General features: G+C 37.3%; 1 protein-coding gene across 1 annotated transcript in view; it reads left to right on the top strand.

Annotated features, from left to right (window-relative positions):
* The window catches only part of CACNA1D (calcium voltage-gated channel subunit alpha1 D), a 185,011-nt gene that overhangs the window by 157,649 nt on the left and 4,337 nt on the right, over nt 1–23,025 (top strand). The window contains exons 42-47 of the mRNA XM_054387621.1: nt 4,330–4,460; nt 16,991–17,107; nt 18,619–18,983; nt 19,293–19,319; nt 20,204–20,353; nt 21,177–21,340. Of these exons, the coding sequence (XP_054243596.1) occupies nt 4,330–4,460; nt 16,991–17,107; nt 18,619–18,983; nt 19,293–19,319; nt 20,204–20,353; nt 21,177–21,340 (954 nt within the window). The remainder of the gene's footprint in view (nt 1–4,329; nt 4,461–16,990; nt 17,108–18,618; nt 18,984–19,292; nt 19,320–20,203; nt 20,354–21,176; nt 21,341–23,025) is intronic.

Here is a 23,025-nt window from a genome sequence, read left to right as displayed (position 1 = left end):
TGCCAACTTGATTCCCCTACCTTTTTTAACTGAAAATAGAGATGTATGCTTCAGAATAGCGAGCCGTGCCTGCCTAAATCAATCTGACAATCTGTGAAGATTACATTCCTAGAACTAATCTTACATAGTAATTCACTGTTAACTTCAGCTTCATTTCATTGCTGAATATAAGCTATTTATTTTCAGCTGTACTAAAATTCATTGCTAATATTTATTCTGCAAATGTAGCTCTTCAGTATAGCTAGAAGGCTAAGAACCTGGATCACTGCAGGAAACTGTATGGCTTCTTCAACCCAGTACAAATAAGAATATGTTGGGAAGTCCTTAAATTTTATTAATTTTTCATCTCAGTTTGGTTTGTTTCTCTGTGGACCTGGTTGTGACTTACCTGAAAACTGAAAATATTGTAACCCACCTAGAAAAAAGAGGAATACAGCTATTTCACATTCATATGCCATAGGAGTGTAAAATAGCTATGTATGCAATAGAAATTAGTTTCTATAAATGAACATAGCATCCAAATTCAATACATGAAAACCACGTACACTTAAGAGTATTGAGTGGTCTAGTTTATAATATTTTCCTCCAGTATTACTTCTGGTGGTATTACTGAATGCTTGATCCTTCATGTGCTCCTGACCATGCCTCCAGAACACAAACAGGACAATAAATTGCGGAGCAAATGATGGAAATAATCTGTTTGGCATTTTTTTTTCTGGGATTACAAATCAGTGCACTCAAAATGAACAGTTTGGTACTGGTTGTTTTTGGTACTGGTTAAATAACTCATTACAATAACTTAATTAAACTGTTAGTCGTTAACAACACGTTTTCAGTACAGAAAAATGAAACTGCTTTGCAAAAGCACAGAATGTTGATCAAATGCCTGAATGAGTTAACATTCTTTGAAGACTGGAGACTATGAGAAATATATACAAGACACTAAGGATTCACTAGTATTCTCTAAATTCTCTAATCTCTACCTGCTAGCTCATTTAATCTTGCCTAGTACTTTTTGCCCTATTCCGAAAGCTTCCTGCTGAAGTGATTCCTTTTGCTGCCACTAATTGTAATTATAGAGTTGTCTATTCCGTGGTCAGTTATGCTTAGCTGCCTCCTTGTACATGGCTATATGTACATGGCTATATGTGTGTTATTCACAAAACAAAGTCAAGGATGGCCCCCTTGGCCAGGCTTCAACTCTTGTGTGCACGTTTGCAGTACAACTGACTGTGCCTGTGAAGTACACATGCGTCCTGTTTGTACATCCAGACTTTGGCACGCACAATTTGGCAAACTAGTAATGTATCCATCTAACGTGCTTATAAAAAGTTGTTGCATGTCCAGAGTGATCAGTGAGGGCCTTTCTTTTCTGCATACTGAGAGTTTGCAGATATAGTCACCACAGGTACAGTCAGTAGTCGTGCAGTGTCATAGCCTGACTTGAGAGACGCTCTAAATGCAACACGTAGTAGTATATGTTATAGCAAATCTGTCACTTCTGTGTGCTTGCTCTTTCTGGGAGCTATTTGCTATATCACTTCCTTAAAAGTTCTGTTCAAATACTTGAAATGAAATACTGTAAAGGGTGGGAAAAGGCTTATCTGATGGGTTTGGAACAGGCTGCCCAGTTGTGGAGTCTCCCTCTCTGGAGATATTCAAAACCCACCTGGATGCATTCCTGTGTGATCTGGTCTAGGTGATCCTGCTCTGGCAGGAGGGTTGGACTAAATCTTTTGAGGTCCCTTCCAACCCCTAACATTCTGTAGTTCTGTGACCAAGACTATGTCACAGACCAATGAATTCAGGTAAACTAAGGGAGGCAAGTTTAGATTAGATGTTTTATAAGCGATCTCTTCCTAATACAAGACACCATTACTCTCCTGAAGAGCAGCCAAAGGAGATTACAGATGAATATCAAAGCCCAGTGTTTACAAAAAGGTTAGAAATTAGATTCATGTAGTCAATTAAAAAGCTTTTTACTGCTGAGACTGAATATATAGACTGGTGGACTTTCTTTGAGCTATGGAGTTCCTGCTAATTCCTAGTGGGAACTGGACAGACTCAGACCTTTGACAAGATGTCAGTATTTGGCAGAGCAGGCTCTTTAATGTGCTGAGATATTTCCTGCAACAGACTGATCTCCCAACCAAGATGTTTTAAAGCAATTATTATAATTGTTTTTGCTTTCATAAATTTAAAAGACAAATAGAATGCTGAGAGAATACATCCATGGTGCATTTTTACTGAAGTTAAAGCTTGTACTTTATCACATGCATACAGCCTCCTTCAGAGGAACTTCTTTTGTATGGTAAAAGATTCACTTTTAGATAAATTTTGTCACAGAGGTAAAAATTACTCTAAACAGTATTGTACATGGATTGGATTTCCCCGTCCTTTTTATTCATGAAAGCAAATCACAGATAGAAGAAACAGTGAAATGAACATTAGCAGAACCTGTCATATTACAAGCAAAAATTACTATTAGAAATACTATCATTAATGAGATACATTGGGATGTATAATTATTGATAAAACAAGGACACAAGTAAACCCTTTCAATTAAATCTTAATGGGTGTATGACGATCAATTAGACAAAAAGCTTGCTTAATAGAATGTGTTCATATGTAAACAAAAAATAATCCACAAAACAAAATTTAAAAACAAACTTAAGTATATCCTAAAGCTCCATTAGAGAGTTAAAACATGGAGAAAAATTACATAAAAGTAAATCTATGCTTTCTAACAAAGATGTGTTAAAATGTGTCTGGGCATGTTAGATTTTCCATGTTTGCTCAAGTCACAACTTACTATACAGAGTAACCCAGATCTTGAGATGTGTTAAGCACCTGTCTGTTCCAGCAAGGGCAGCTGGAAAGATGGGAATTTACTGCCCATCAGGTTGTGGGCTTTAACAATGGAGAGAGCTTTGATGCCTAAAACACGCTAGCTCTCCTTTATGTATAACACAGCCAACTTGCAACTGTGTCACAAATAGTTATCTGAAGATCCTGAAAAAAATGGAGATAGGCAACACAGCAGAAAAAGAAATAACTAACTTCATGCCAGATAACTCCAGGGGAAACAAACAAGCAAACAAAAAGTATGTGAAAACAAAAGCAATGTTTTTGAATAGAAAACTATTTGTAGTTTTCTGGCAAGCATTACTCATCAAGAGATCAAACTTGGACAGCTGAATGGTTCAATGAGACTCATAAAACAGGCACATAGGTTCTTAACGTGCTATGAACCAGGTGATTTCAATACTCCCATAAGACATCTGCCTTTGAACTCTGAAAGCTTTGAAATTTGGATTCTGTTCACAATAGTGACTCTGTAAAAATACCAGATTTTACAGCACTTGTGATTTGTGTATCTTATGAATTATGCTGAATTAACTGATGGAAGATACTTTCATTTCTATCAACATCTCAGAAGTGATACAATACAGTAGTGTGGGAAAGCACCATGTGGTTTCATATTCACTGTTATTATTATCACCTATTTAGAAAGTGGCTAAAGACCACATCTTCATTTAAAAAGCCTCATAGACAATATATGAAATTGTATCCTCTCTGGGATTTCCTCAGAGTCTAGAATCTGTCTTATTGGCTGACAGTAACATAGCAGAAGATATAGCCCAATGTGAGCATCTGTGCCACAAAGTTCAAACTGGAAGATGCTCAGGTATTACAGTAAGGGCATGACACCAGCAAAATGTTTACATGGTGAAGCAGGCTGTAAATATTCACATCCTTGTGGTCAGAACAATGCTACATTGATATGCTGACTGAGCAAATTTGGTTCAGCAGTGAGAAAAGAAGAGTGGTGTTTTAAGGAAGACTTTTGTTTGTTTTAGGTGTGTGGTTTTGGTTGGTTGGGGGGGGGGGTCGCTCTTTTTTTTTGCTTGTTTTGGGTTTTTTGTTTGTTTTTATAGAGTCACTCTTATGAACAAAAATATATGTAAATTATAGTAGCTTATAATTTAATCCATTTATTCTAAGTACCTAAACCCAGTCTCTCAGCATCTATACATATACAAACATGTTTACGTTTTTGGTTAGAAACTTATACAAACTTACTTACAAGTACCTTAGACTTGGTCAAGTACTGTATTTACTTTATTAAGGATGACTTCACGGAACAGAATGAGCCAAAACTGCTTGCTAAAACATTGCTTTTGAGATAGTTACAGGTTTCATTGCTGTAAGCTGGAAGCGTAGTACTTGTTGCAGCCATCACATTTTTCCCCCCAAATCAGGTATGAGTGTACAGGCTATTGATAAATGTGCTGACTTGGGAGAGATCTGTCTGGTCTGTTCATTTAGATGATGAGGTAACCGTGGGGAAGTTCTATGCCACCTTCCTGATACAGGACTACTTTAGGAAATTCAAGAAACGCAAAGAACAAGGACTGGTGGGGAAATATCCTGCGAAGAATACCACGATTGCTCTGCAGGTGATTTTGTTTTTACATTTTTAACTAACCATTTTGTGAGCTCACTTGAAATAGCAGGTAGATGAGTATTGGTGATTGTGCAGTGCTGCAAGGATTTTATTTATCTGGGACACTTTTGGCCCTTACTCGTCAGAAAAATAAAGCACAATCCTGCTATTCTGTCTTTAACAAGGTAAGTGCAAAAAGTTGTTCTCTGTGGATTACTCAAACAGTAGCAGTGGTTATAAGTTTCCTGACAAGTCCAGTTGATAATACCACAGTCTGAAGCTGCTGATGTACAATAAATCAAATTCTGAGCTGTCATTTCCATTCTTTCTTTTAACTGTTTAATTTCTTGTGTTTCTACAATGCTCTAAGCCAGTTCTCAGGTAACTTCCTAATATGCTTTACCTCATAGTAAGGTGGTTTTGGTTTGCATCTTAACTTGCATTGTTCTTTTTATTTTCTACTTAGGATTACTGGTGCAACACCTTCCCATCAGTGCTTTTTAATGTTTGGAAATTTCAACTTTAGATTCATCAACTTCTTTTCTAGGGAGTAATATTAGCTTACTGCATTCACATCATACACTTCTATCTCTTAAAACAAGCTATCAAATGGAAACCAGGACAATGGATTTGGCCATCTGTCTCTCAGTGGGCCTGCAGCAAGCAGCCCATGGAGTATATGTGATCTAAAGAGTATATTTTGAAAACTTCTGTCCAGTGATACCTTTTCTATTATGAACTTTGAAACAGGCAAATGGAAGACTGTCCTCAAATAATTCCAGACATCTTACACTGCACTGCTTTTATTGGATTGGGGCTTTCTGAATTTCAGTCAATGCTGAATATATCCCTACAAACTATAAAGATGTTTAGTGTTTCTGATAGCTTTATGTTCCAATGCCAAAACTTAGGAATATGTTGTGAAAAATCCTTTCTAAAAAGGGAGTAATGTGCTAACCTGACTCAAATACTGTTTTTTTGTTAACATTCCTGCTGGTTTGTACTTTGACCTAGCAGATCTTTGCTGGCTTAAGTGGGTAATTTGTGTCATTCCTATTTCCTAGGAAGTATCTCTGCTGGCAGCTCTGACACATTCTGTTCCTTGTACCATAGGCATACCTTGTACCATAGGAGATAAACATAAGAGAAAAATTCATCAGAATTCTTACTATTAATGTGTGAGCACATGGTTTGCCAGGACAGTGTGAACTGTACTTGTAGATCACGACAGAAGAGAAAATTTGGGGGAATAGAGCTAAAGAGGTCTGAAACAGTTGAGAGGGAAGTGAAAGAGATTAGATTTTTAGGTAGGACTTTGCAGACTTCTTCCTGTCAGAAACATTTGAGCCATAAGGAACTCAAAGTTAGTTTTAAGTTACAGTATTATGGTTTTCCACTTCTTTTTTTTTTTGTAGTTGCCCACATAAAAGTATAGAAACAAACACTGAGTTTCCAAATGTGAGTATGCTCTGCTTGTTATCAAATTGTGCATCCTGTTTAATAACAGAGATGGAGGGCAAGATGAAACTGGAAAGAATTGGCTCTTCCTCAGTCTTCAAAGATTTTTCAGTTCCAAACAACTGAAAAAAAGTCTGTGAATCTCTGGTAGGAATCAACAGAGGCTTATGGGACTTCAGGCATGGCACTTATCTTTAATATAAATTATAAGAGAGGATCCTTTTAGCCTTAAAATGTATAAAAATCTGCTATTTCTGCTTTATCAGCCTCTTCATTCCACACTTGCTTTGTCCAAAGCTTAAATGCTGAGAAAACTTTTAATGTTTTCCAAAACCTATGTTCTTAAATAATTTATGGGCATATCATCAAACTTATCAGCTACAGAAATTTTGTTGAATGTTCTGTAAAAGGCTCAACAATGAAATGTTGCCTCATTTTTTTTGAGAGCTAATAGTAGCTATTTTTCAATCCATTCTCTCAAATACACTATTGTTTGCAGATCTCTCTAGTAAACAGTGTACTGAGAAAAGCAGAAACATGCAATATCACTCAGTCTCTCACCCAGCTTCTTGTGGTGACTCTTACACCAACATATGCCACACTTTCATTGTAAGCACTGAAAGAATTTCACTGAGCAGTCATGGTGGATTTCTGTGTTTTTTACCCAGTTCATCCAAATGAATTTACTGTTTATAGATGTATCCATGTAACCTAATAATACAAACTGACTGACTAAGGTGTGTATGGAACAGATAGTGAACAACAACAAAAAATGTAGTACTGAATTAGTCAGCCTTCTCCCCTCTCTGGAGGAGAAAAAGTGTCCTTTGCTAGACCTGAGTTTCTGTCACTGAAATCTGCCAGAGTAAGTGAGGCTTTTATTTTTACTGTCATCTGTATTACGTTATGTTTTCATAATTACAAAACTTTGTTTTTGAAATTAGGAACTTCCTGTAACCAGGGCAGGGATGTGACTTCAGCAGCAGCTTTTCTTTAGTTTCTCCTATAAACTAGAAAAGATTTCACAGTATTTAGTCGTGATGATATCACTGCAAGCAGCTTCCACTTTCTAGACTGCTAGAAAGGAAGAGAGCAAAAGAAGCTGGACTAAGTCTGTCTTTAGTTTTTCAAGCTCTTTCATTCAGAAACTTCCTATATTAGGAGCTGTTTGCTTAAGACATTGAATGAAGAAAGCCATCTGATTCTTCTATTTGTAACGAACAAGGCCAACTGTGTTTTCATATTCCTGTCACTATCTCACCCCATTGCAGACCAGTTGTTACATTGCAAAATTCTTAAGCAAATCAGCAGATAAAAAGCAGTGTCACCTCTTCCAGTTTTTGTCAAAAGCTATATGAGCAATAAATGCTGTTGTATTTTTGCTGACATCTGTAACTTTCTCTTGGGACAGTTGGGATTACCTGCAGAATTAGTTAATCAGTTAAGAACATGCTTCCTAAGGATCTCATAAACCCTGCAAATACGGCATTACCTAGCCTGGCCTTCCTTATCTCCTTTCTCCAGAAAGAAAGGGATCAACAGCATGGTATTAAGCTTTACAATCTGTTCCTAACAGTTGAATGAAGCGAGAGGTGAGTTACTGCTTTATAACCCTGCTGGTTCCTGTAGTTGGCCATGTCACTCTTCCTGGCTACAAGGAGAAAACATCCACATTGAAGGAGAAGTTCCTTGTGACAAAACCCATTCTTGTGTTTCAATTCTCATGACAACTGTTGAGGCATGAAATAAAGGAATGTCACCATCTTCCCTCTTTCTTAAGAATGTAACAGTTTTTAAAGATTACTCCTCCCTGCCTGCCTTTATTCCTCATGTTCTCAGTGGTATTTTGTTGGGATCTGAGGCTGGGCTTTCTTGTGGTTTGGTTTGGGTTTTTTTTTCTACGATAGTTTTGTTTAGTAGTTTTGAAGATACAGAGAAGAAAATGTTGTAACTGTCAAATAGCCTAAAGTGCTGCTCCTTCCAAGAGAGTTATGTCTACCTTTTTTTTTTTTTTTTTTTTACTAGCCCTTTAGTTTTATGCTAGGATAATAACTTTGGATGCCTTGCTTTTAGTTACAACTTTTGAAACCTTTACTTCTCATGCTGCCATTACTCATAAAATGACTTACAATGAATGACTTATGCAGAAAAACTATGTGCAGTAATTAAAGAACTTTGACATTAAAGCTAAAAAGTTTCATACAACCATAAAGTAAAATCCTCATAATATTACAACTAGAATTCAAGGTCTTAAAAAGCAATTTCTTCAGCAAGAAAAGCACTTAAATCTAGTATAAAAGATAAGGAGTCCTCTACATCATCTTGAGTTAGTTGAAGAGAATGGTATAATACAGGATGGAATTCTGTGAGCTCAGGGAAGTCCAGTGAGGTTTTCTGATGGACTGCGGTAGTCATGTTAATGACAGAAAAACCCCAAAACAATCATAACTTGCAGTGCATATCAACTACCAAGACCTGATGCCGTTTCTGACATCATTGACGGGGATGTGCACAGCCAGTGAATCACACTAAAGCAGTCCTCTTGGCTGCTGCTTGTCTAACATTGAAGATGTCAAGAGATACAAAATATCAAGGAAAAATAAAAAGAAAATAAGGTACATTTTTTCCCCTCCAAGGTTCTGTGAGTTATATGGGTAATGGACAGTTGCCCTGCCTTTCTGCCAGCAAAATCGAAGCCCTTACTTAAAGGAGTTGCACTTGATTCTGCGTTCACTTTGAAAGGAGCTGGACTTTTCATGCTTTGCTGGTAAAGCCACCACCTGTGTCCTCTTAAACTATTAAGATGATGTTATAGTTGATCTCCATTGGTGCCAAGTATTTAACAAGACTGAATACATTTGAAATTGATAATGAGTTCTTTAATAGATACGCTGAGAGATCTAAAAACACCTGTTGTAATGATTTGTTTCTTCCCTTTCCATTTCTCTTTAGCTTTCTTGAATTTTTCCCTGTGCAAGGCAGTGATACTTGGTCCTTAACTTGATGAAATACTTCATAGTGAAAGAGGAATTTCTAAGCAGAGCACTCTTTCTCAGTGTAATGGTAGTGTAACAACCTAACTAGAGAAAGAAGGGGGAAACTGATAATGGTGGGTGGACAGACGTTTACTTCTACAAGAGATTTTATTCAGCTGTATTCAACATTCGATCAGACTCTTCCAGGCACTGTAGTGTAATGAGGAGCTGTGTCTGCCTCTCAGGGAACAGTGCAGAAGCTGCTAAAACAGCTGCTTCTTAATTAACTCAAGAACAAGTACAGATGTTTTTTGTCATTAAGACTTTAGGAGTTTTAACACATGAAACTGAAAATCACATCCTCTGCCTGAATTTTATTTGGTTGCATGAGACCGAAACTTGTGTACTGTGTCAAGAGAATGACATTGGCAGCCCCCTCACCATTCAGGGCTCAGAACCTCTAACTAACTGGGAAAAAAAAATAACAAACAGCTTCTTCTAATACTGGGTTTGAGAGATGTTTTGGAGGGAGAAGTAACAATAAAAGTTTGGGCTAAGTCAGCAGATTGGAACGGAGCTCCCTGCAAAGCTAGGTTTGCTTTGTGAATGCCAGAGCATGCAGCAGGCAGGACTTCTTGTTACTCCACAATAATTGCATTCAGGGTGATTTTTATTCTGGTAGAGCTCAGTTATTCCTGAAGGATGCAGCATGTGCTATTACCCTAACAGCCTGCTGTTTGGGTACATGGAGTCACAGAAGAAAAAGAGAACTATCTTTGCAGTCTAGGAAGCAAAGTGGGTCTCAGGAGTTACTTGCTCAGGCTATTCAGTAAACTCTTTTTGCAGTGAAGTTTCAAGATTCTTCTTGCTCAGAAGAGGGCAGTTCAGATTGCAAGAACAGTTTGTCTAAACTTGCTTGTTTTCACTGAAAACTTGTCAGAGTGAAGTAACAATATCCCTTGGAACTACAGTACATTCTTCTGCAGATCCAGGGGCTTTCACTCCTTATGTTGGGAAGAAAAGCAAGTGGTTCTGAAATGATAGGTGGCCAGTTCATTTTTGTACTGTTATACATGCTCCTAGGGTGCAAGAAAAAACACTCCATAGGGTTCATGGTGCCTTTCTGTTGCTATTGACTGATACGTCTGCAGTGAGAACAAATAGATTTTCTGGGTAAAATCAGAACAAAATTATATTTGCAGCAGTAGTTTAGGAGATGTCTTTTGTAGTGATGGAAATTTGTATTGAGCCAAACAGCAGTCACATTGCTAGTAAAATAAATATTAAGTGAAGCATGAACAAGTTTAATTACTTTCATCAAGCACTTAGAGTGAATGAATTAATTCTACACTATTTGTACTAGGGAGAATAATTGTTGTAAACTATATAATGTTTGCATCTATATTTCACATTTATTTACATGTAACCCTCTTTGTTATTACTTTATTATTGCTTTGTTAATACTTTAACTGAAAGTGAAAGCATATTTCCCTTCACCTCAGAAGTACAAAACCCCACAAATTCATTGAGCTAAACTTGATTTTGGGAACATGTTTCAGATTACACTAATTATGCTTTTTCCTTCCCTGCAAATTTTATAAGTAATATTAGCCCTGCAGTAAAGTAAAAGAAAAAAAGGCAAAAAGCCTGCTAGCAGTCATCAGCTGAGGGGTTAATATGTTGCTCAAGTTCAATTTAATTGTGCTCCCATGTTCATGTTGTGTTCACAGCAAGGCTTAGCTTGAAGGAAGCCTGGGTTTGACTGAAAACACAGAGCTGCTGTGTAGTTGTAGAGCAGTGCACTCAGCTTCAGCATTAGAAGATGAGCTCTATGAAGATGAATAACACGGGGGAATCAAGACTTGCCTACTATGTCTCTTATGTTCACTGCTATAGCGTAGGTCTATTCAGCTGTTTTTCTGCATGCTTATTGTTTTACTAGTTCTTGCATTGTATTCTGTTCATACTAACCTCCGTTTATTTTTGTGTTAGTGTCAGTGCAGCTTTGAGGGCTTTTGTTCTTTTTGGTTCTCGTTGTTATAAAATAAGCAGGTAGCAAAACCAAATTTATTATCTACAATTGTAATGGATTGTATGAACATTTTTAGAGTTGTAGGCATTTTTAGAGTTGTAGGCTTTGGGTATTCCGAAGCTACAAAGACCTAAGTATTTACAATTCATGTTTCTGCTTTATCTCAGATCTAGAAGGTTTATATAGCAATACACTTACATAATTCTTCTAAAATCTTTCAAGCAAAGTTTACAAATCTTTTCCATTTCTTAGTGTCACTATAAGATGCCTCAAAAGGGGGGGAGCATTGTGTGTTTTACTACTGTTTTGACTAGCAGCAGTGTAGGTGATAGTGATTTAAATAAGGGTATTGTGCTTGCACTTCCTAAACTAAGCTTAAACTGCATCTGTGTGTAGATTGCACCATACCTCAAAGTGGATGTGGGCTGAGTTTAGATATGGGGAAAATTATCTTTCTGTAGTTCCAATATTGCTAAGCACTTCAGTGTTTTTCTATAAGCTGTGATTCTGAAGTCTTGCATTATACACAAATTTCTTAATATAGGATACATATCTAAATGGTGTTACTGTTTTATGCATACTGTAGATGTAGAAAATTGATATAAAATCTATATAGCATTTGTTAAAAGTAGTCTTTTAAAATATTTAACTGTTTAATGCTTTAACATTTAACTGCTAAATGTTTTGATGTTTTGTCATGAGGTGCTTTTCAAGCATCTTTAAGCTCTTCTCTCTTAACAACCAATTCATAAATACAGTTATTAGTCATATGTCCTTTTTTTTCCTTGCTGAGGGGCTTGGTTCTATTGTTTCTGTATTTGGAAACACATGTGTGTCTTCTTGATGCTGTCAGGGATTGAGACATCATTAATTGTCTCTTGAGGTGCTATTTAGGACAGCACTGGGGTATTAGTGCCTTGTGCCATCTTGAACACATTGCAGGTGCTATTATGCCTCATAAAATCCAGCTGCACAGAATTATCATGTTAATTTGAAGCCATCATGTGCGTTGATGGGAAAGCCTATTTAAAGACTTGCTTGGGTTTATTATGTAATTATGTGGTTCAGTGCACTGTGTGTCACTGGTTTGCTAAGTAACCACTGGACTGATGCAGCTCATCTTTCTCATGCCTGGACAAAAAACAGTTAAGCAAGGAGAACATAAAAACCTCCGTTTTGGAGAGAAAGTGTCTTCAGAAATAACTTTGTTGTGCAAACTTCTAGTGAAATCTTTAGCACAGTATTAGAGACAAACACACACAGTAGCATTAACCTCTTTTGTTGCTCTACTTCAAAGAAGCACTAACAAAATAGAAAAACCTGAGTAGGAACAACAGATGTCCTCTTGCACAACAGCATGAACAGTTCTATGCTGCAGTATTGATCAATGTTACCCCAACAGAACTGGTGCCTAAACATGTCACTTGCATGCTTTATCTGTTGCATTACAGGCCATTTCATCTGCCAGTGTCTTTGATGAATGTAAAGTTTGTTGAAGGACACAGGGTAAACGTACATAAAGGCTAACACCCATGTGAGAAGGAAAAAGAATTGGGGAAAAAAGTTTGGGTGTGTTCTTTTTATTTGTTTGTTTGTTTTAGTTAGAGATACATTAGGCATAAACATTTGTGGACACAAATAATAATACACTGTGGATAAGTTAGAGGTGAACAGAACTGAATGATTCTGTGTTCTGCAGTATTCTGGGGTTTCTAAGACATCTGGTTAGAGATGTTAATCACCTGGCTGATTTAACAGCCTTATGAACCAGGGAGGCTTCCAGTCTAGTGAGGTGAGATGGATACTAGATGTATATATGATGGCAGAACTGGCTCCTTTCTTCTTGAAATTATGTGATTTGGTCCTCCAAAAGTAGGAAATAATCTTGAGGCTTTCTTGTATTGAAAAGTAAGAATTCTCTCCAGACATGGAAAGGTCTTTAGGAATTAAGAATTTATTGTATAAAAGAGAAGGTGACCCTTCTAGCAATCTTTACCAACCAAATGAAATGTTATGAATATTCTTTTATATCAGTCCTTAGTGTCTACTGGTCATTCCATTTGGGGGAAACTAAAGAGGATTTAGCTGTGATTTCCCTTCCTCTGCAGCTCTGATAAGCCATGCTCAAGGACTGTGAGGAAGTAATTTCTGATAAGTTCTGAAATGTGACCTTTCTCTCTTTCTCTCTTTCTCTCTCTCTTTCTCTCTTTCTCTCTTTCTCTCTTTCTCTCTTTCTCTCTTTCTCTCTTTCTCTCTTTCTCTCTTTCTCTCTTTCTCTCTTTCTCTCTTTCTCTCTTTCTCTCTCTCTCTCTTTCTCTCTTTCTCTCTTTCTCTCTTTCTCTCTCTCTCTCTTTCTCTCTCTCTCTCTTTCTCTCTCTCTCTCTTTCTCTCTTTCTCTCTCTTTCTCTCTTTCTCTCTCTTTCTCTCTCTCTCTCTCTTTCTCTCTCTTTCTCTCTCTTTCTCTCTCTTTCTCTCTCTTTCTCTCTTTCTCTCTCTTTCTCTCTCTTCCTCTCTCTTCCTCTCTCTTCCTCTCTCTTCCTCTCTCTTCCTCTCTCTTCCTCTCTCTTCCTCTCTCTTCCTCTCTCTTCCTCTCTCTTCCTCTCTCTTCCTCTCTCTTCCTCTCTCTTCCTCTCTCTTCCTCTCTCTTCCTCTCTCTTCCTCTCTCTTCCTCTCTCTTCCTCTCTCTTCCTCTCTCTTCCTCTCTCTTCCTCTCTCTTCCTCTCTCTTCCTCTCTCTTCCTCTCTCTTCCTCTCTCTTCCTCTCTCTTCCTCTCTCTTCCTCTCTCTTCCTCTCTCTTCCTCTCTCTTCCTCTCTCTTCCTCTCTCTTCCTCTCTCTTCCTCTCTCTTCCTCTCTCTTCCTCTCTCTTCCTCTCTCTTCCTCTCTCTTCCTCTCTCTTCCTCTCTCTTCCTCTCTCTTCCTCTCTCTTCCTCTCTCTTCCTCTCTCTTCCTCTCTCTTCCTCTCTCTTCCTCTCTCTTCCTCTCTCTTCCTCTCTCTTCCTCTCTCTTCCTCTCTCTTCCTCTCTCTTCCTCTCTCTTCCTCTCTCTTCCTCTCTCTTCCTCTCTCTTCCTCTCTTTCCTCTGAAGTCATTGTAGCATGATTCTTCAGGAATGTGACTACTCCTGATTCCTTATACGTAATAAAAAGACAAGGTCTTAATCAGGTTCTACTTAGAGAAGTCATTGCCTGCTAAGAGCTTAAGCAGTCGTAGTGCAAAAGAAACAAACATTCATCTGGCAATGTAGACAAATGACTATCCAGGCTGCCTTTTTGGAAAGTCTCATGTACTCAGGGTTTTTTTCTAAAAGTAGAAAATATCTCAAATTTAAGTATAGCAAGTTTTTAATCTCACAAATGGAGGACAGCCTATGCTACTATTGCCCTCTTGTACATTACAATGCCTCTAGGATTCTTGCTACATAGACTGAAATGGAGAACCTTACATATGGAAACGTGCATCTAGGGGACCCTTCTCTCCTGTAAATAACGGGGAGGTGTGGGGAAAATTAGTTTTATTCCCGTGTGTGTGCTTTTATGGAAGAGATCTTTGATTTATTTCTGAAGTGCTTGAAGGTAAAGTCAGATTTTTTTATCATTGCTGCCTCTATGATCGTCTCAGAAGACATTAAGTGTGGTTCGGAGAAGTGAATTTCCTACTGACTGTTAAGTACTTGGTGGTAGCAGAGTGATCTAATGGAGGATTGTCTTATCCGTGAGAACTCAGCACGAGAATTTGTTGCACAGTATGACAGTCTCCTGATATAAAGATTGTTCTTACATTGCTTAAACTGGTTTTAGATTGTACCAGGTAAAATGAGGCAGTAGATGGGAGTAGTAGTTTTAATGACAGAGTTCATAAAATTATTGTGGATAGCAAATTGGAAGAGGGTTGGACTAGATGACCTTTAAAGGTCCTTTCCAACCCTAACCATACTATGTTGGTTGTAGAACCTGTAGCTTCAGTACTAGCTGTGAGTGAGTAAAACTGATCAGTTTAGTTTACCCTAACATATACTTTTACACTCGGTGATCTAGGTTTTAATGTTCTGTTCTGCTGCCTGACTGTGCAAGAGGATTGTTACATGAACAGGAGTATTACTGGAAATACAATAAAAGATGCTTGCTTTCTCTTGAGCAAAGGAATAAAGAAGTAAAACAGAAGGCAGTTGTAAATTTAATCAGAATTAAATTACTATTGCATATGTTGCTGTCAGATACGTGGCATTGCTCAGCTTTTAGGCATATATTTGTGAGTTTTTGTCACAATTTGACAGAGGACTATAAGCTAGTAGTTTTCACCAGGGTTAAAATTTATAATACTTCTAACTGAGCTTATTTTCTTATTTAATTTCTTTTAAAGTTTCAGCGTTCTTTATGATTTATTTCTTCTGAAATAAGCAGATAGTGGGCCTGAAATGCAAGTGGTTATTCTACTAAATAGTGAATAACCAAAGTATATTAGTAATCCTTTGCTAAATAAATATTGCCTTTGATTCTGTTGAATAGCTAGAAGCCTCTGGTTTTCTTATTTTGAAATCTGTACCTTAAAGTGTTAATTTAACTTCCCTTTAGCACCTACAAAATGATGACATTAGCAACCTTGTTAAGGTCTTGACTATGTTATTAGTATAAGAAGTGTGAGAAAGCACATTATGTTAATGAAAAATAGATTATATATTAACTCACTAGAAAATTATAGTAGAACCTTGTTCAATTATAGCATAACTCTCAAAGTTCATCCCTGAAGAAGGAAATATAATTGCCAAACATCTGTAGCTGGTATGATTAGTCAAGGGCTGTTGTCAGGAAGTGAAATACTGGTATGAGTAAAACCTGAAGAGGAGCATATAGTAAATCTACACTGTTAGAATCAAATTTTTTTGGTTCATCCCTCTCCAAATTCTGATTGTCCACACAGTGTAAATGCTATTTTGCTTTCCAGAAAATGAGCTATTTCCATTTTGAGCTGAAACCCAACAGCACTGCTGTCCTGTATGCCAGGGCATGTGTGTGATAGGTAGTGAGAATGGGAGCAAGCCACATTTGGTGCCCTCCAAGGTCCTTCAGCTCTGTCCGGAGTTCTGGAACACAAAAAATTCTCTACATATCTTCCCTGTCACTCCAGGGCAAGTAAAATGGAAATACAGCTCTGATAGGTTGGGACACCCCTCACATCTGCATCAAAAAAAGTGCAGGAAAATAATAAACCAGGCTTATAGACTAGACTATAAGCAAGAATTGAGCCAAGTGCTATGCATGATTTTTAACAGTGTAGTAGTGTTAGTAAAGGTCTAAACAAACAAATTTTTTATTTCTTCTGAACTTGAGGAGATAAAAAAAAAGATTTGGGAAGAACAAGATTGCATTTTTGCTTTTGACCATGGCAGCCAGAGAAAAATCTCTTCTTTTTGAAGTAAGTCCTATACTCAAGAGCCAAGAACTGTGTGATTTTGTATGATCTCTGTTTTCTCTCCAATATACAGGTCTGTCCTTGGCAGTTTCGGCATTACCCCTTTTCCTAAAGCTTGCTTGTGGTAGCAGACTTGAGAGGAGTATGAACCAATGTACACTGAGGTCCATGCTACAGCAGCTACACTTTTTGGTCCCAAACTAAAGCTTTAACACAGATAGCTGCATATCACAGTGCAGTGCAGACGGACTGGAATTATTTCACTGCTTTCTTTTCCATCTGAGCTCTGCGAAAACTGCTGTTGCTATAGCAAAGATCTCCTTGTGTTTCCTTTGTGGACACAGGCTGCAAACATGTTTGTAACATTAACTGTACATCTCATCGAAATGCATTTTATTATAGTTCTTGCTGATTACTTAATTTTATTATAAGACAAATTTTATTTCCATAGGGTTCTATAAACATCAGTGTTCTTTCAGTCACCAGCTCCTCAACAGGGTTGTACTGGAATATAAGCTTTTTCCTGATAACAGTAAAGGATGCATCCTCTGTGGATGTCAGGATACAAAAACTTGTTAACTGTCCTTTAAAATAAATTTTCACGCCTGTAATTAAAGAACGAAAAAGAATTTGCTTTCCTAATGTATTATGATATTGTCATTGATTTAGGCAGGACTAAGGACACTTCATGATATTGGCCCTGAAATACGCCGAGCTATATCCTGTGACTTGCAAGATGATGAACCAGAGGAAAACAATCCAGAGGAGGAGGAAGATGTTTATAAAGTAATGTCAGAACACAGCTATGTGAAATGTTTTATCATATAATATGAGATTAAAGAATAACCTTATACCTGACTAATAATATAATAATGATTTAACACCCCTCCCAATTCAGCACAATATAAATATTTAATAAATAAGTATATTTTATCTATATCTATAAAAACAGTATTACCAGGACACTTGCAAACCACCATAAATTTAGCAAACAGTTCCTGCAGGATGATTCTCCTGCCCCTAATCCTGTCTCTAAATTCTTATTTTTTTCTTAAGCAAATCCTAAGAAAAAGTATGAACTTTGCCATCTCAAATTTTATTAGTGCCAGGGTTTAAACTGCAAGTGTCTTAACTTCTGCAGTGGTAGGTATGAAGAAGAGGATGAAATTCTATGCCGCCAAACCACCACAGGCAGAGCTGTGTATTTTAAAACAAATGCCTGGAATCACACAGAAGCCAGCTAAATCTAAATGTAATTTCCAGTTTCCTGCAAAGGGAAGTCAATAAGAATCAATCAGAAAAAAAGATCAGTTTTCCTCTTTTAATCTATAGATATTCAGTCTACTGATGAATATGTAAAGTTGGTGTCATAATCAGGATCTGCAAACCACTTGTCAGCCAGCCAGAAAACTTGATTGTTCATGTGCATTTCAGAGAGGCAGATGTCAAAGTATGCTTCTGCAGTAATTATGTCAGAAGCTCCATCACTTTCTATTTCCCTTTGAAAAACAAAACAAAATGATGTTGCACTGGAGACAGTGCTGCAGCTACCATCAAAAGATGCATTTCTCTTCCAACCATCATTACTTCGTGTCTTCCCTAGACTGAGCTTCAAGACAGACTGCTGTCATCCAAGACCCACACCTGGCTAGACAGGGAGGCTACATAATCTGGGTCAGATGTAAAAGAGAGCTGCATGTCATAGTCATAATTTAGCACTTCATTCTCTCTTTCACCATCCATTACACTCTCAGGGCTGATGAAGAGTTACTACTCTTTCTTGTACCTCTGAAGGAAGAAAGAATGGAAGCACTGAAGCTTCATGTTACCTACTTGAAATATGCTTGCAAGCTGTTGCATGGCACTCCATCCTGTCTGAGTGATGCCTGTTGCAAACTGATGCTCTGAGAACAGGAGAGAATTCCACCGAAGTGTTCTCAAAAAATTAAGCAGACACATCCCTTTCTGAGGAAGTTGTTGCATGTTCATTTATGGGAATCTAGGTTTCTCCTGTGTAATGAAATGTGGAGAAAGCTAGATATCATGTTATGGAAAAAGAATTATGATCACAGCATAATGTTGATTTGACTATGAAATACAAAGTCAGTATCACAATCACATCTCTGTCACTTCAGGAGATCCTGTCTGAAGCATTATAAAGTTAGAAAGAAAAATCACAGGATTGTTTTGAGTTGCTACTTTTGTTTGCATGTAGGAGAGAAAAATAAGTTATCACTGTCAAAAATATGTTGTTAAGGTATCTAATATATGTTTTTCTTTCTCTTCCCCTAAAACAGAGGAATGGTGCCCTATTTGGCAACCACATAAACCATATTAGTAGTGACAGACGAGATTCATTTCAACAGATCAACACCACACACCGTCCCTTACATGTTCAGCGGCCTTCCATTCCGTCTGCAAGCGATACTGAGAAAAATATGTATTCTCAGGCAGGAAATTCTGTATACCACAATCATCATCATCACAACTCAGTAGGAAAGCAAGTTCCAAACTCAACAAATGCCAATCTCAATAATGCCAACGTGTCCAAAGTTCATGGGAAACACGCAAATTTTGGAAATCGTGAGCATAGATCTGAAAACGGTTACCATTCCTACTCCAGAACCGATCATGAGAAGCGTAGAAGGCCAAGCAGTAGGAGGTAAACTTACAAATATATATTTGGTTTTGAATAAAATTATGTCTTATAAATACACTATAAGAAAACTTATGCTCCAGGAAACTAATTTGTATATTTAACTCCATTTCTTTGCCTTCTGATGTATGAAACATATTTAAAATACAGCTCCGATGTATGGGATACACATATAACCTTAATAAGTTTTGAAAGTAGTATTCTTTAAAGTGAAATTATTAGTTACAGCATGGGCACCATAATCACCAATTAATTTCTCTAACTTACTTGATTTTAAAATACCTTTCTCCTTATTTTCATGGCTTACCTGGATAGAACCCGCTACTATGAAACATATATTCGGTGAGTTGATATTGTTCTGACGTAATAGAAGAGGGCAAAGTAGTTTCTCTTCCTTTTCTTTTCCCTTCTTCCTTGTCTTTTTTTTTTTTTTTTTGAAGGTTTACAATTTTCAGAATTAACTGTATGACAATGCACACGCTGAATAACTTCAGTGATGGGGTCAAATTTTCCACTGCCTCTTCTAAAAGGCTAAACTGGTAAAGTTCAAAACTATCCAAGCCCTTTGAAAAGTCTAGGCAGGTTTATGCAGTTTTCAACAGACAAAAGATCATACCTAATGGTAGCCCTTTGAATTGACTTGCAATGTCTGAGAAAAAGTACTGGCTTTAGCCAGTTTTGCAGTTCTATTTATAAGTGCCCCAAAATCTTTCCTGGTCTTATCACTGAATATTTTCTAAGCCATCTTTTAAAAGCAGGGTATGCTGTGTTATTCAAAGTGCACTGCTAAATGCTCCTTCATTGCTAGTTTTTAATGTCTACCTTTGCACATCTGCTTCTGAATTTTCTTGGAATACCTCAGTAAGTGCTCCTTAACATTTTAGCCATTTGGCAAACCTTGGACATTTAAGAGAGGATGTTGTCTTCAAAGTACTCTGAATTTGTATTTTGCAAAAATGTCTTCAATGTATGCAACTTAGCATCCTCGTATTACTCATTTTAATGGTGATGGAAAGAAAGGGAGGTCATCTTTGAGAAAAATAGTGGTGTTCTGAACTGTAGTGCTATGCAATTTACTGTGATGCCGCATTCTGATAACAGGAGAGTTTTTAATGCTCTTTTTTCTTTCTCTCTTGGAAGCACATTAAAAGAACTGCATATAAAATATACAACAGATGATTTCTATAAGTAAAATACTTTTAAATGTATGTATTTGCTACTCACAGATCTGACTCTGGTGATGGGCGTCAACCTACCATTTGCCGTGAAGAACGTGAAGATCGAGATTATTGCAATGATGATCATTATTTGGCAGAGCAGGAATATTTTAGTGGAGAAGAGTATTATGAGGAAGACAGTATGTTGTCAGGAAGCAGGTGAGGATAATTACTAAACGGGGAAAAATATTTCAATCCCTTAGGTATGTATCTGTAAAGGCTTCATTAAGCACACATATTGAAAACTCTCTAATGAAGTTAACACTTTACAACTGCTGGCAAGTAAAAAGGTGAATAGGAATAGTGTGTGTACCAAAAACCTTTTGTATTTGGCATGTGCTGACTCCGTGAAAAGTTCAGTACCAAACTCAAAGACTAATCAGCTATCTAAATTCTGGCAGGATTGAGACCCTAATTTGCATCTTGTTGGTTTGCCTGGAAGCTGAGATTTGCATGAAAGCTGGGTTTTACAGAACTCTCAGGTCACTAATTTTTTGATACAGTAATTACAGTCAAAAAACATCCTCCCAGGATTTGATTTTTGCCAAGACAAGTATCCATGTAAAAGGCTTAATTTCATTCTCTGTGTGTCTGTGCTCTGTGCATTATGCAGGATTCACAAGAGAGCGTGGCAGTAGAACAGAGTTGGGGTTTGATGTTTGTTTGTTTTTTTGAAGCAAGGTCCAACTGAGGTCTTACATATTAACCTGTATGGGTAAGAGCAATTTCATAGAAAATATAATTTGATTAAAAATTAACCTGAGAACTTCCTCTGTAACAATACTGGTACAGAAGTGTCTGCTTACTATCTCAAGATCAGTTTCCATACAGGGAATGGATTTCAAAATGGAGTCATGTAATTATAGAACGTAATGGTTGTTTATCCTTCTGGAGAAACAGCAAATTTGAAAATCTGGAAGAAATCTAATAGCTGCATTTACAGAAACCGACTGAAAGATCCTTTTCTGTATTTTAAATGCAGGCACATGCATGATTATCACTGTAGATATCACTGCCATGACTCAGATTTTGAGAGACCAAAAGGTTACCACCACCCACATGGGTTTTTTGAGGAAGATGATTCACAACTCTGTTACGATACAAAAAGATCTCCCAGGAGACGACTTCTACCTCCAACACCAACACGTAAGTACAGTAACAACAATTTGTTTGCAAATCCAGAATTATTTAATTGCATTCAGCCATGTTCCAGTTTATAAAGGCTTATTTTTAATTTGGACTTGAGACATGATATTTCTTGATTACTGTAGCCCGTGGATTATTCTGCATGTTAGAAATCTCTACCTACCCATTTCAGATAGTCAATCTTTGCATCTTAGCTTATGAGTTGATCTTTCTAATATCTTTTGCCTCACTCATCCAATAATATAAAATAGCAAATGTAGCTGCCTGTTGCAACTTGATTTGATAAATTAGGAAAAGGCAAGGTAGAATGCAGCAGTATTTTGCTTTGAAACTTTGATCGGGGGTTTCAATCCATGTGCCCTTTATTCACTCCTACAAATGTGCAGCCTTGCCATGAATCAGTTCCATTGTCTTTCAAGTGATTCACCTGCTGGCACTTGCCTGTCTCTTAACAGTGGTGCTGCTTAATGACAGTGAAATTAGTTCTATTTACATGTTTATCTCATACTGTTGTAGTAAACACTACAGGCTGAAGCAGGATAATTTTCAGATAAAAGAGAATCTCCACTGAGCTTAATGGTGCTTTTGTTGTGGTATGGGGATTTTTTTCCTTACTTTTGCAGCGCCTTTAACTTTTTAACATGAGTTTCGCAGGTCCATGTGAAAAGTAAAAGTGTTATCCTGAGCTAAGCATTGTATTTCAGATTCACATTGCTAATCCATTTTGCCATCCCGGGAACAGTGCTTAGTGATCTGCATTTCTTCTGAGGGAGAAAAAAATTTATTTATATTTTCAATTAGTGTTATGAGGTTTCTTAACTGCTGCTTTTTCATGTTTTTTTTTTTTTTTTTTTTTTACTTATCAGATCATTCCCTTGGTTTCTCCTCGTCTCAAGTACAATATTGCTTTATTTGCATTTCTAAAAGCTCTCATGATTCTTATCTTCTAATTTTGTTTGTGTATGTTCCAAGTCATACTGCATAGATTAGCAGTGCTAATCCTCTGGTGAAACTAGGCACAAACTCAAAACTCTTGGATTTTGGTCTTCGACCTCTGACACTTTACAGAGAGGAAGCACTTGGGGTTGTGAAGTGCAAAATAAACCTCTTTCTGTGGCTCTTTCTTGGTGCACAAGAAACAAAACTCAGTTCCATGCAACCCCACAGTGTCTCAAAGAATACTCTTGGGCCTAGTGTGGTCAGCAGAGCCAGGTCTGTTACACATCTCTGGATGGTTCCATCTAACCAGTGCCATCGAGACAAGACAATAGAGGATTGTTTCTGGAAGAGTCTCCACATCTTGTCTGTTCTACAGTGGATTTGCTTTCTAGCAGAACCAGAGCTGTCTCAGAGCTGTCTTTCATTCTGATAGTGCTAGCAGTCAGAACCACAGTCCTTTTATCTTTGCAAGTATGACTGTGAGCATCCCATGGAAAGGAAAATAGGTTTAAGTCCTTTCCTCAAGACACTCTAAAAAATACAGGTATAGATTTAAAACATAAGTGTTTCATAAACAAGTCTAGTGGGATCACTATACAACTTCTGAAGTACAGCCTCAGTCTGTTTAAAGCTGTAGTAAAGGGAAGCAGCAAAATATTTTAATAAATGATTAATATATTAATAAAAGAAATATTCTTCTGCAATACCATTAGTACTGGATCCTCACTTTTGGCACTCAGCTCTTT

This window comes from Indicator indicator, chromosome 15 (genome assembly GCF_027791375.1).
Source record: "Indicator indicator isolate 239-I01 chromosome 15, UM_Iind_1.1, whole genome shotgun sequence".
Taxonomy (NCBI): domain Eukaryota; kingdom Metazoa; phylum Chordata; class Aves; order Piciformes; family Indicatoridae; genus Indicator; species Indicator indicator.
This window is presented reverse-complemented; position numbering and strand designations above follow the sequence as displayed.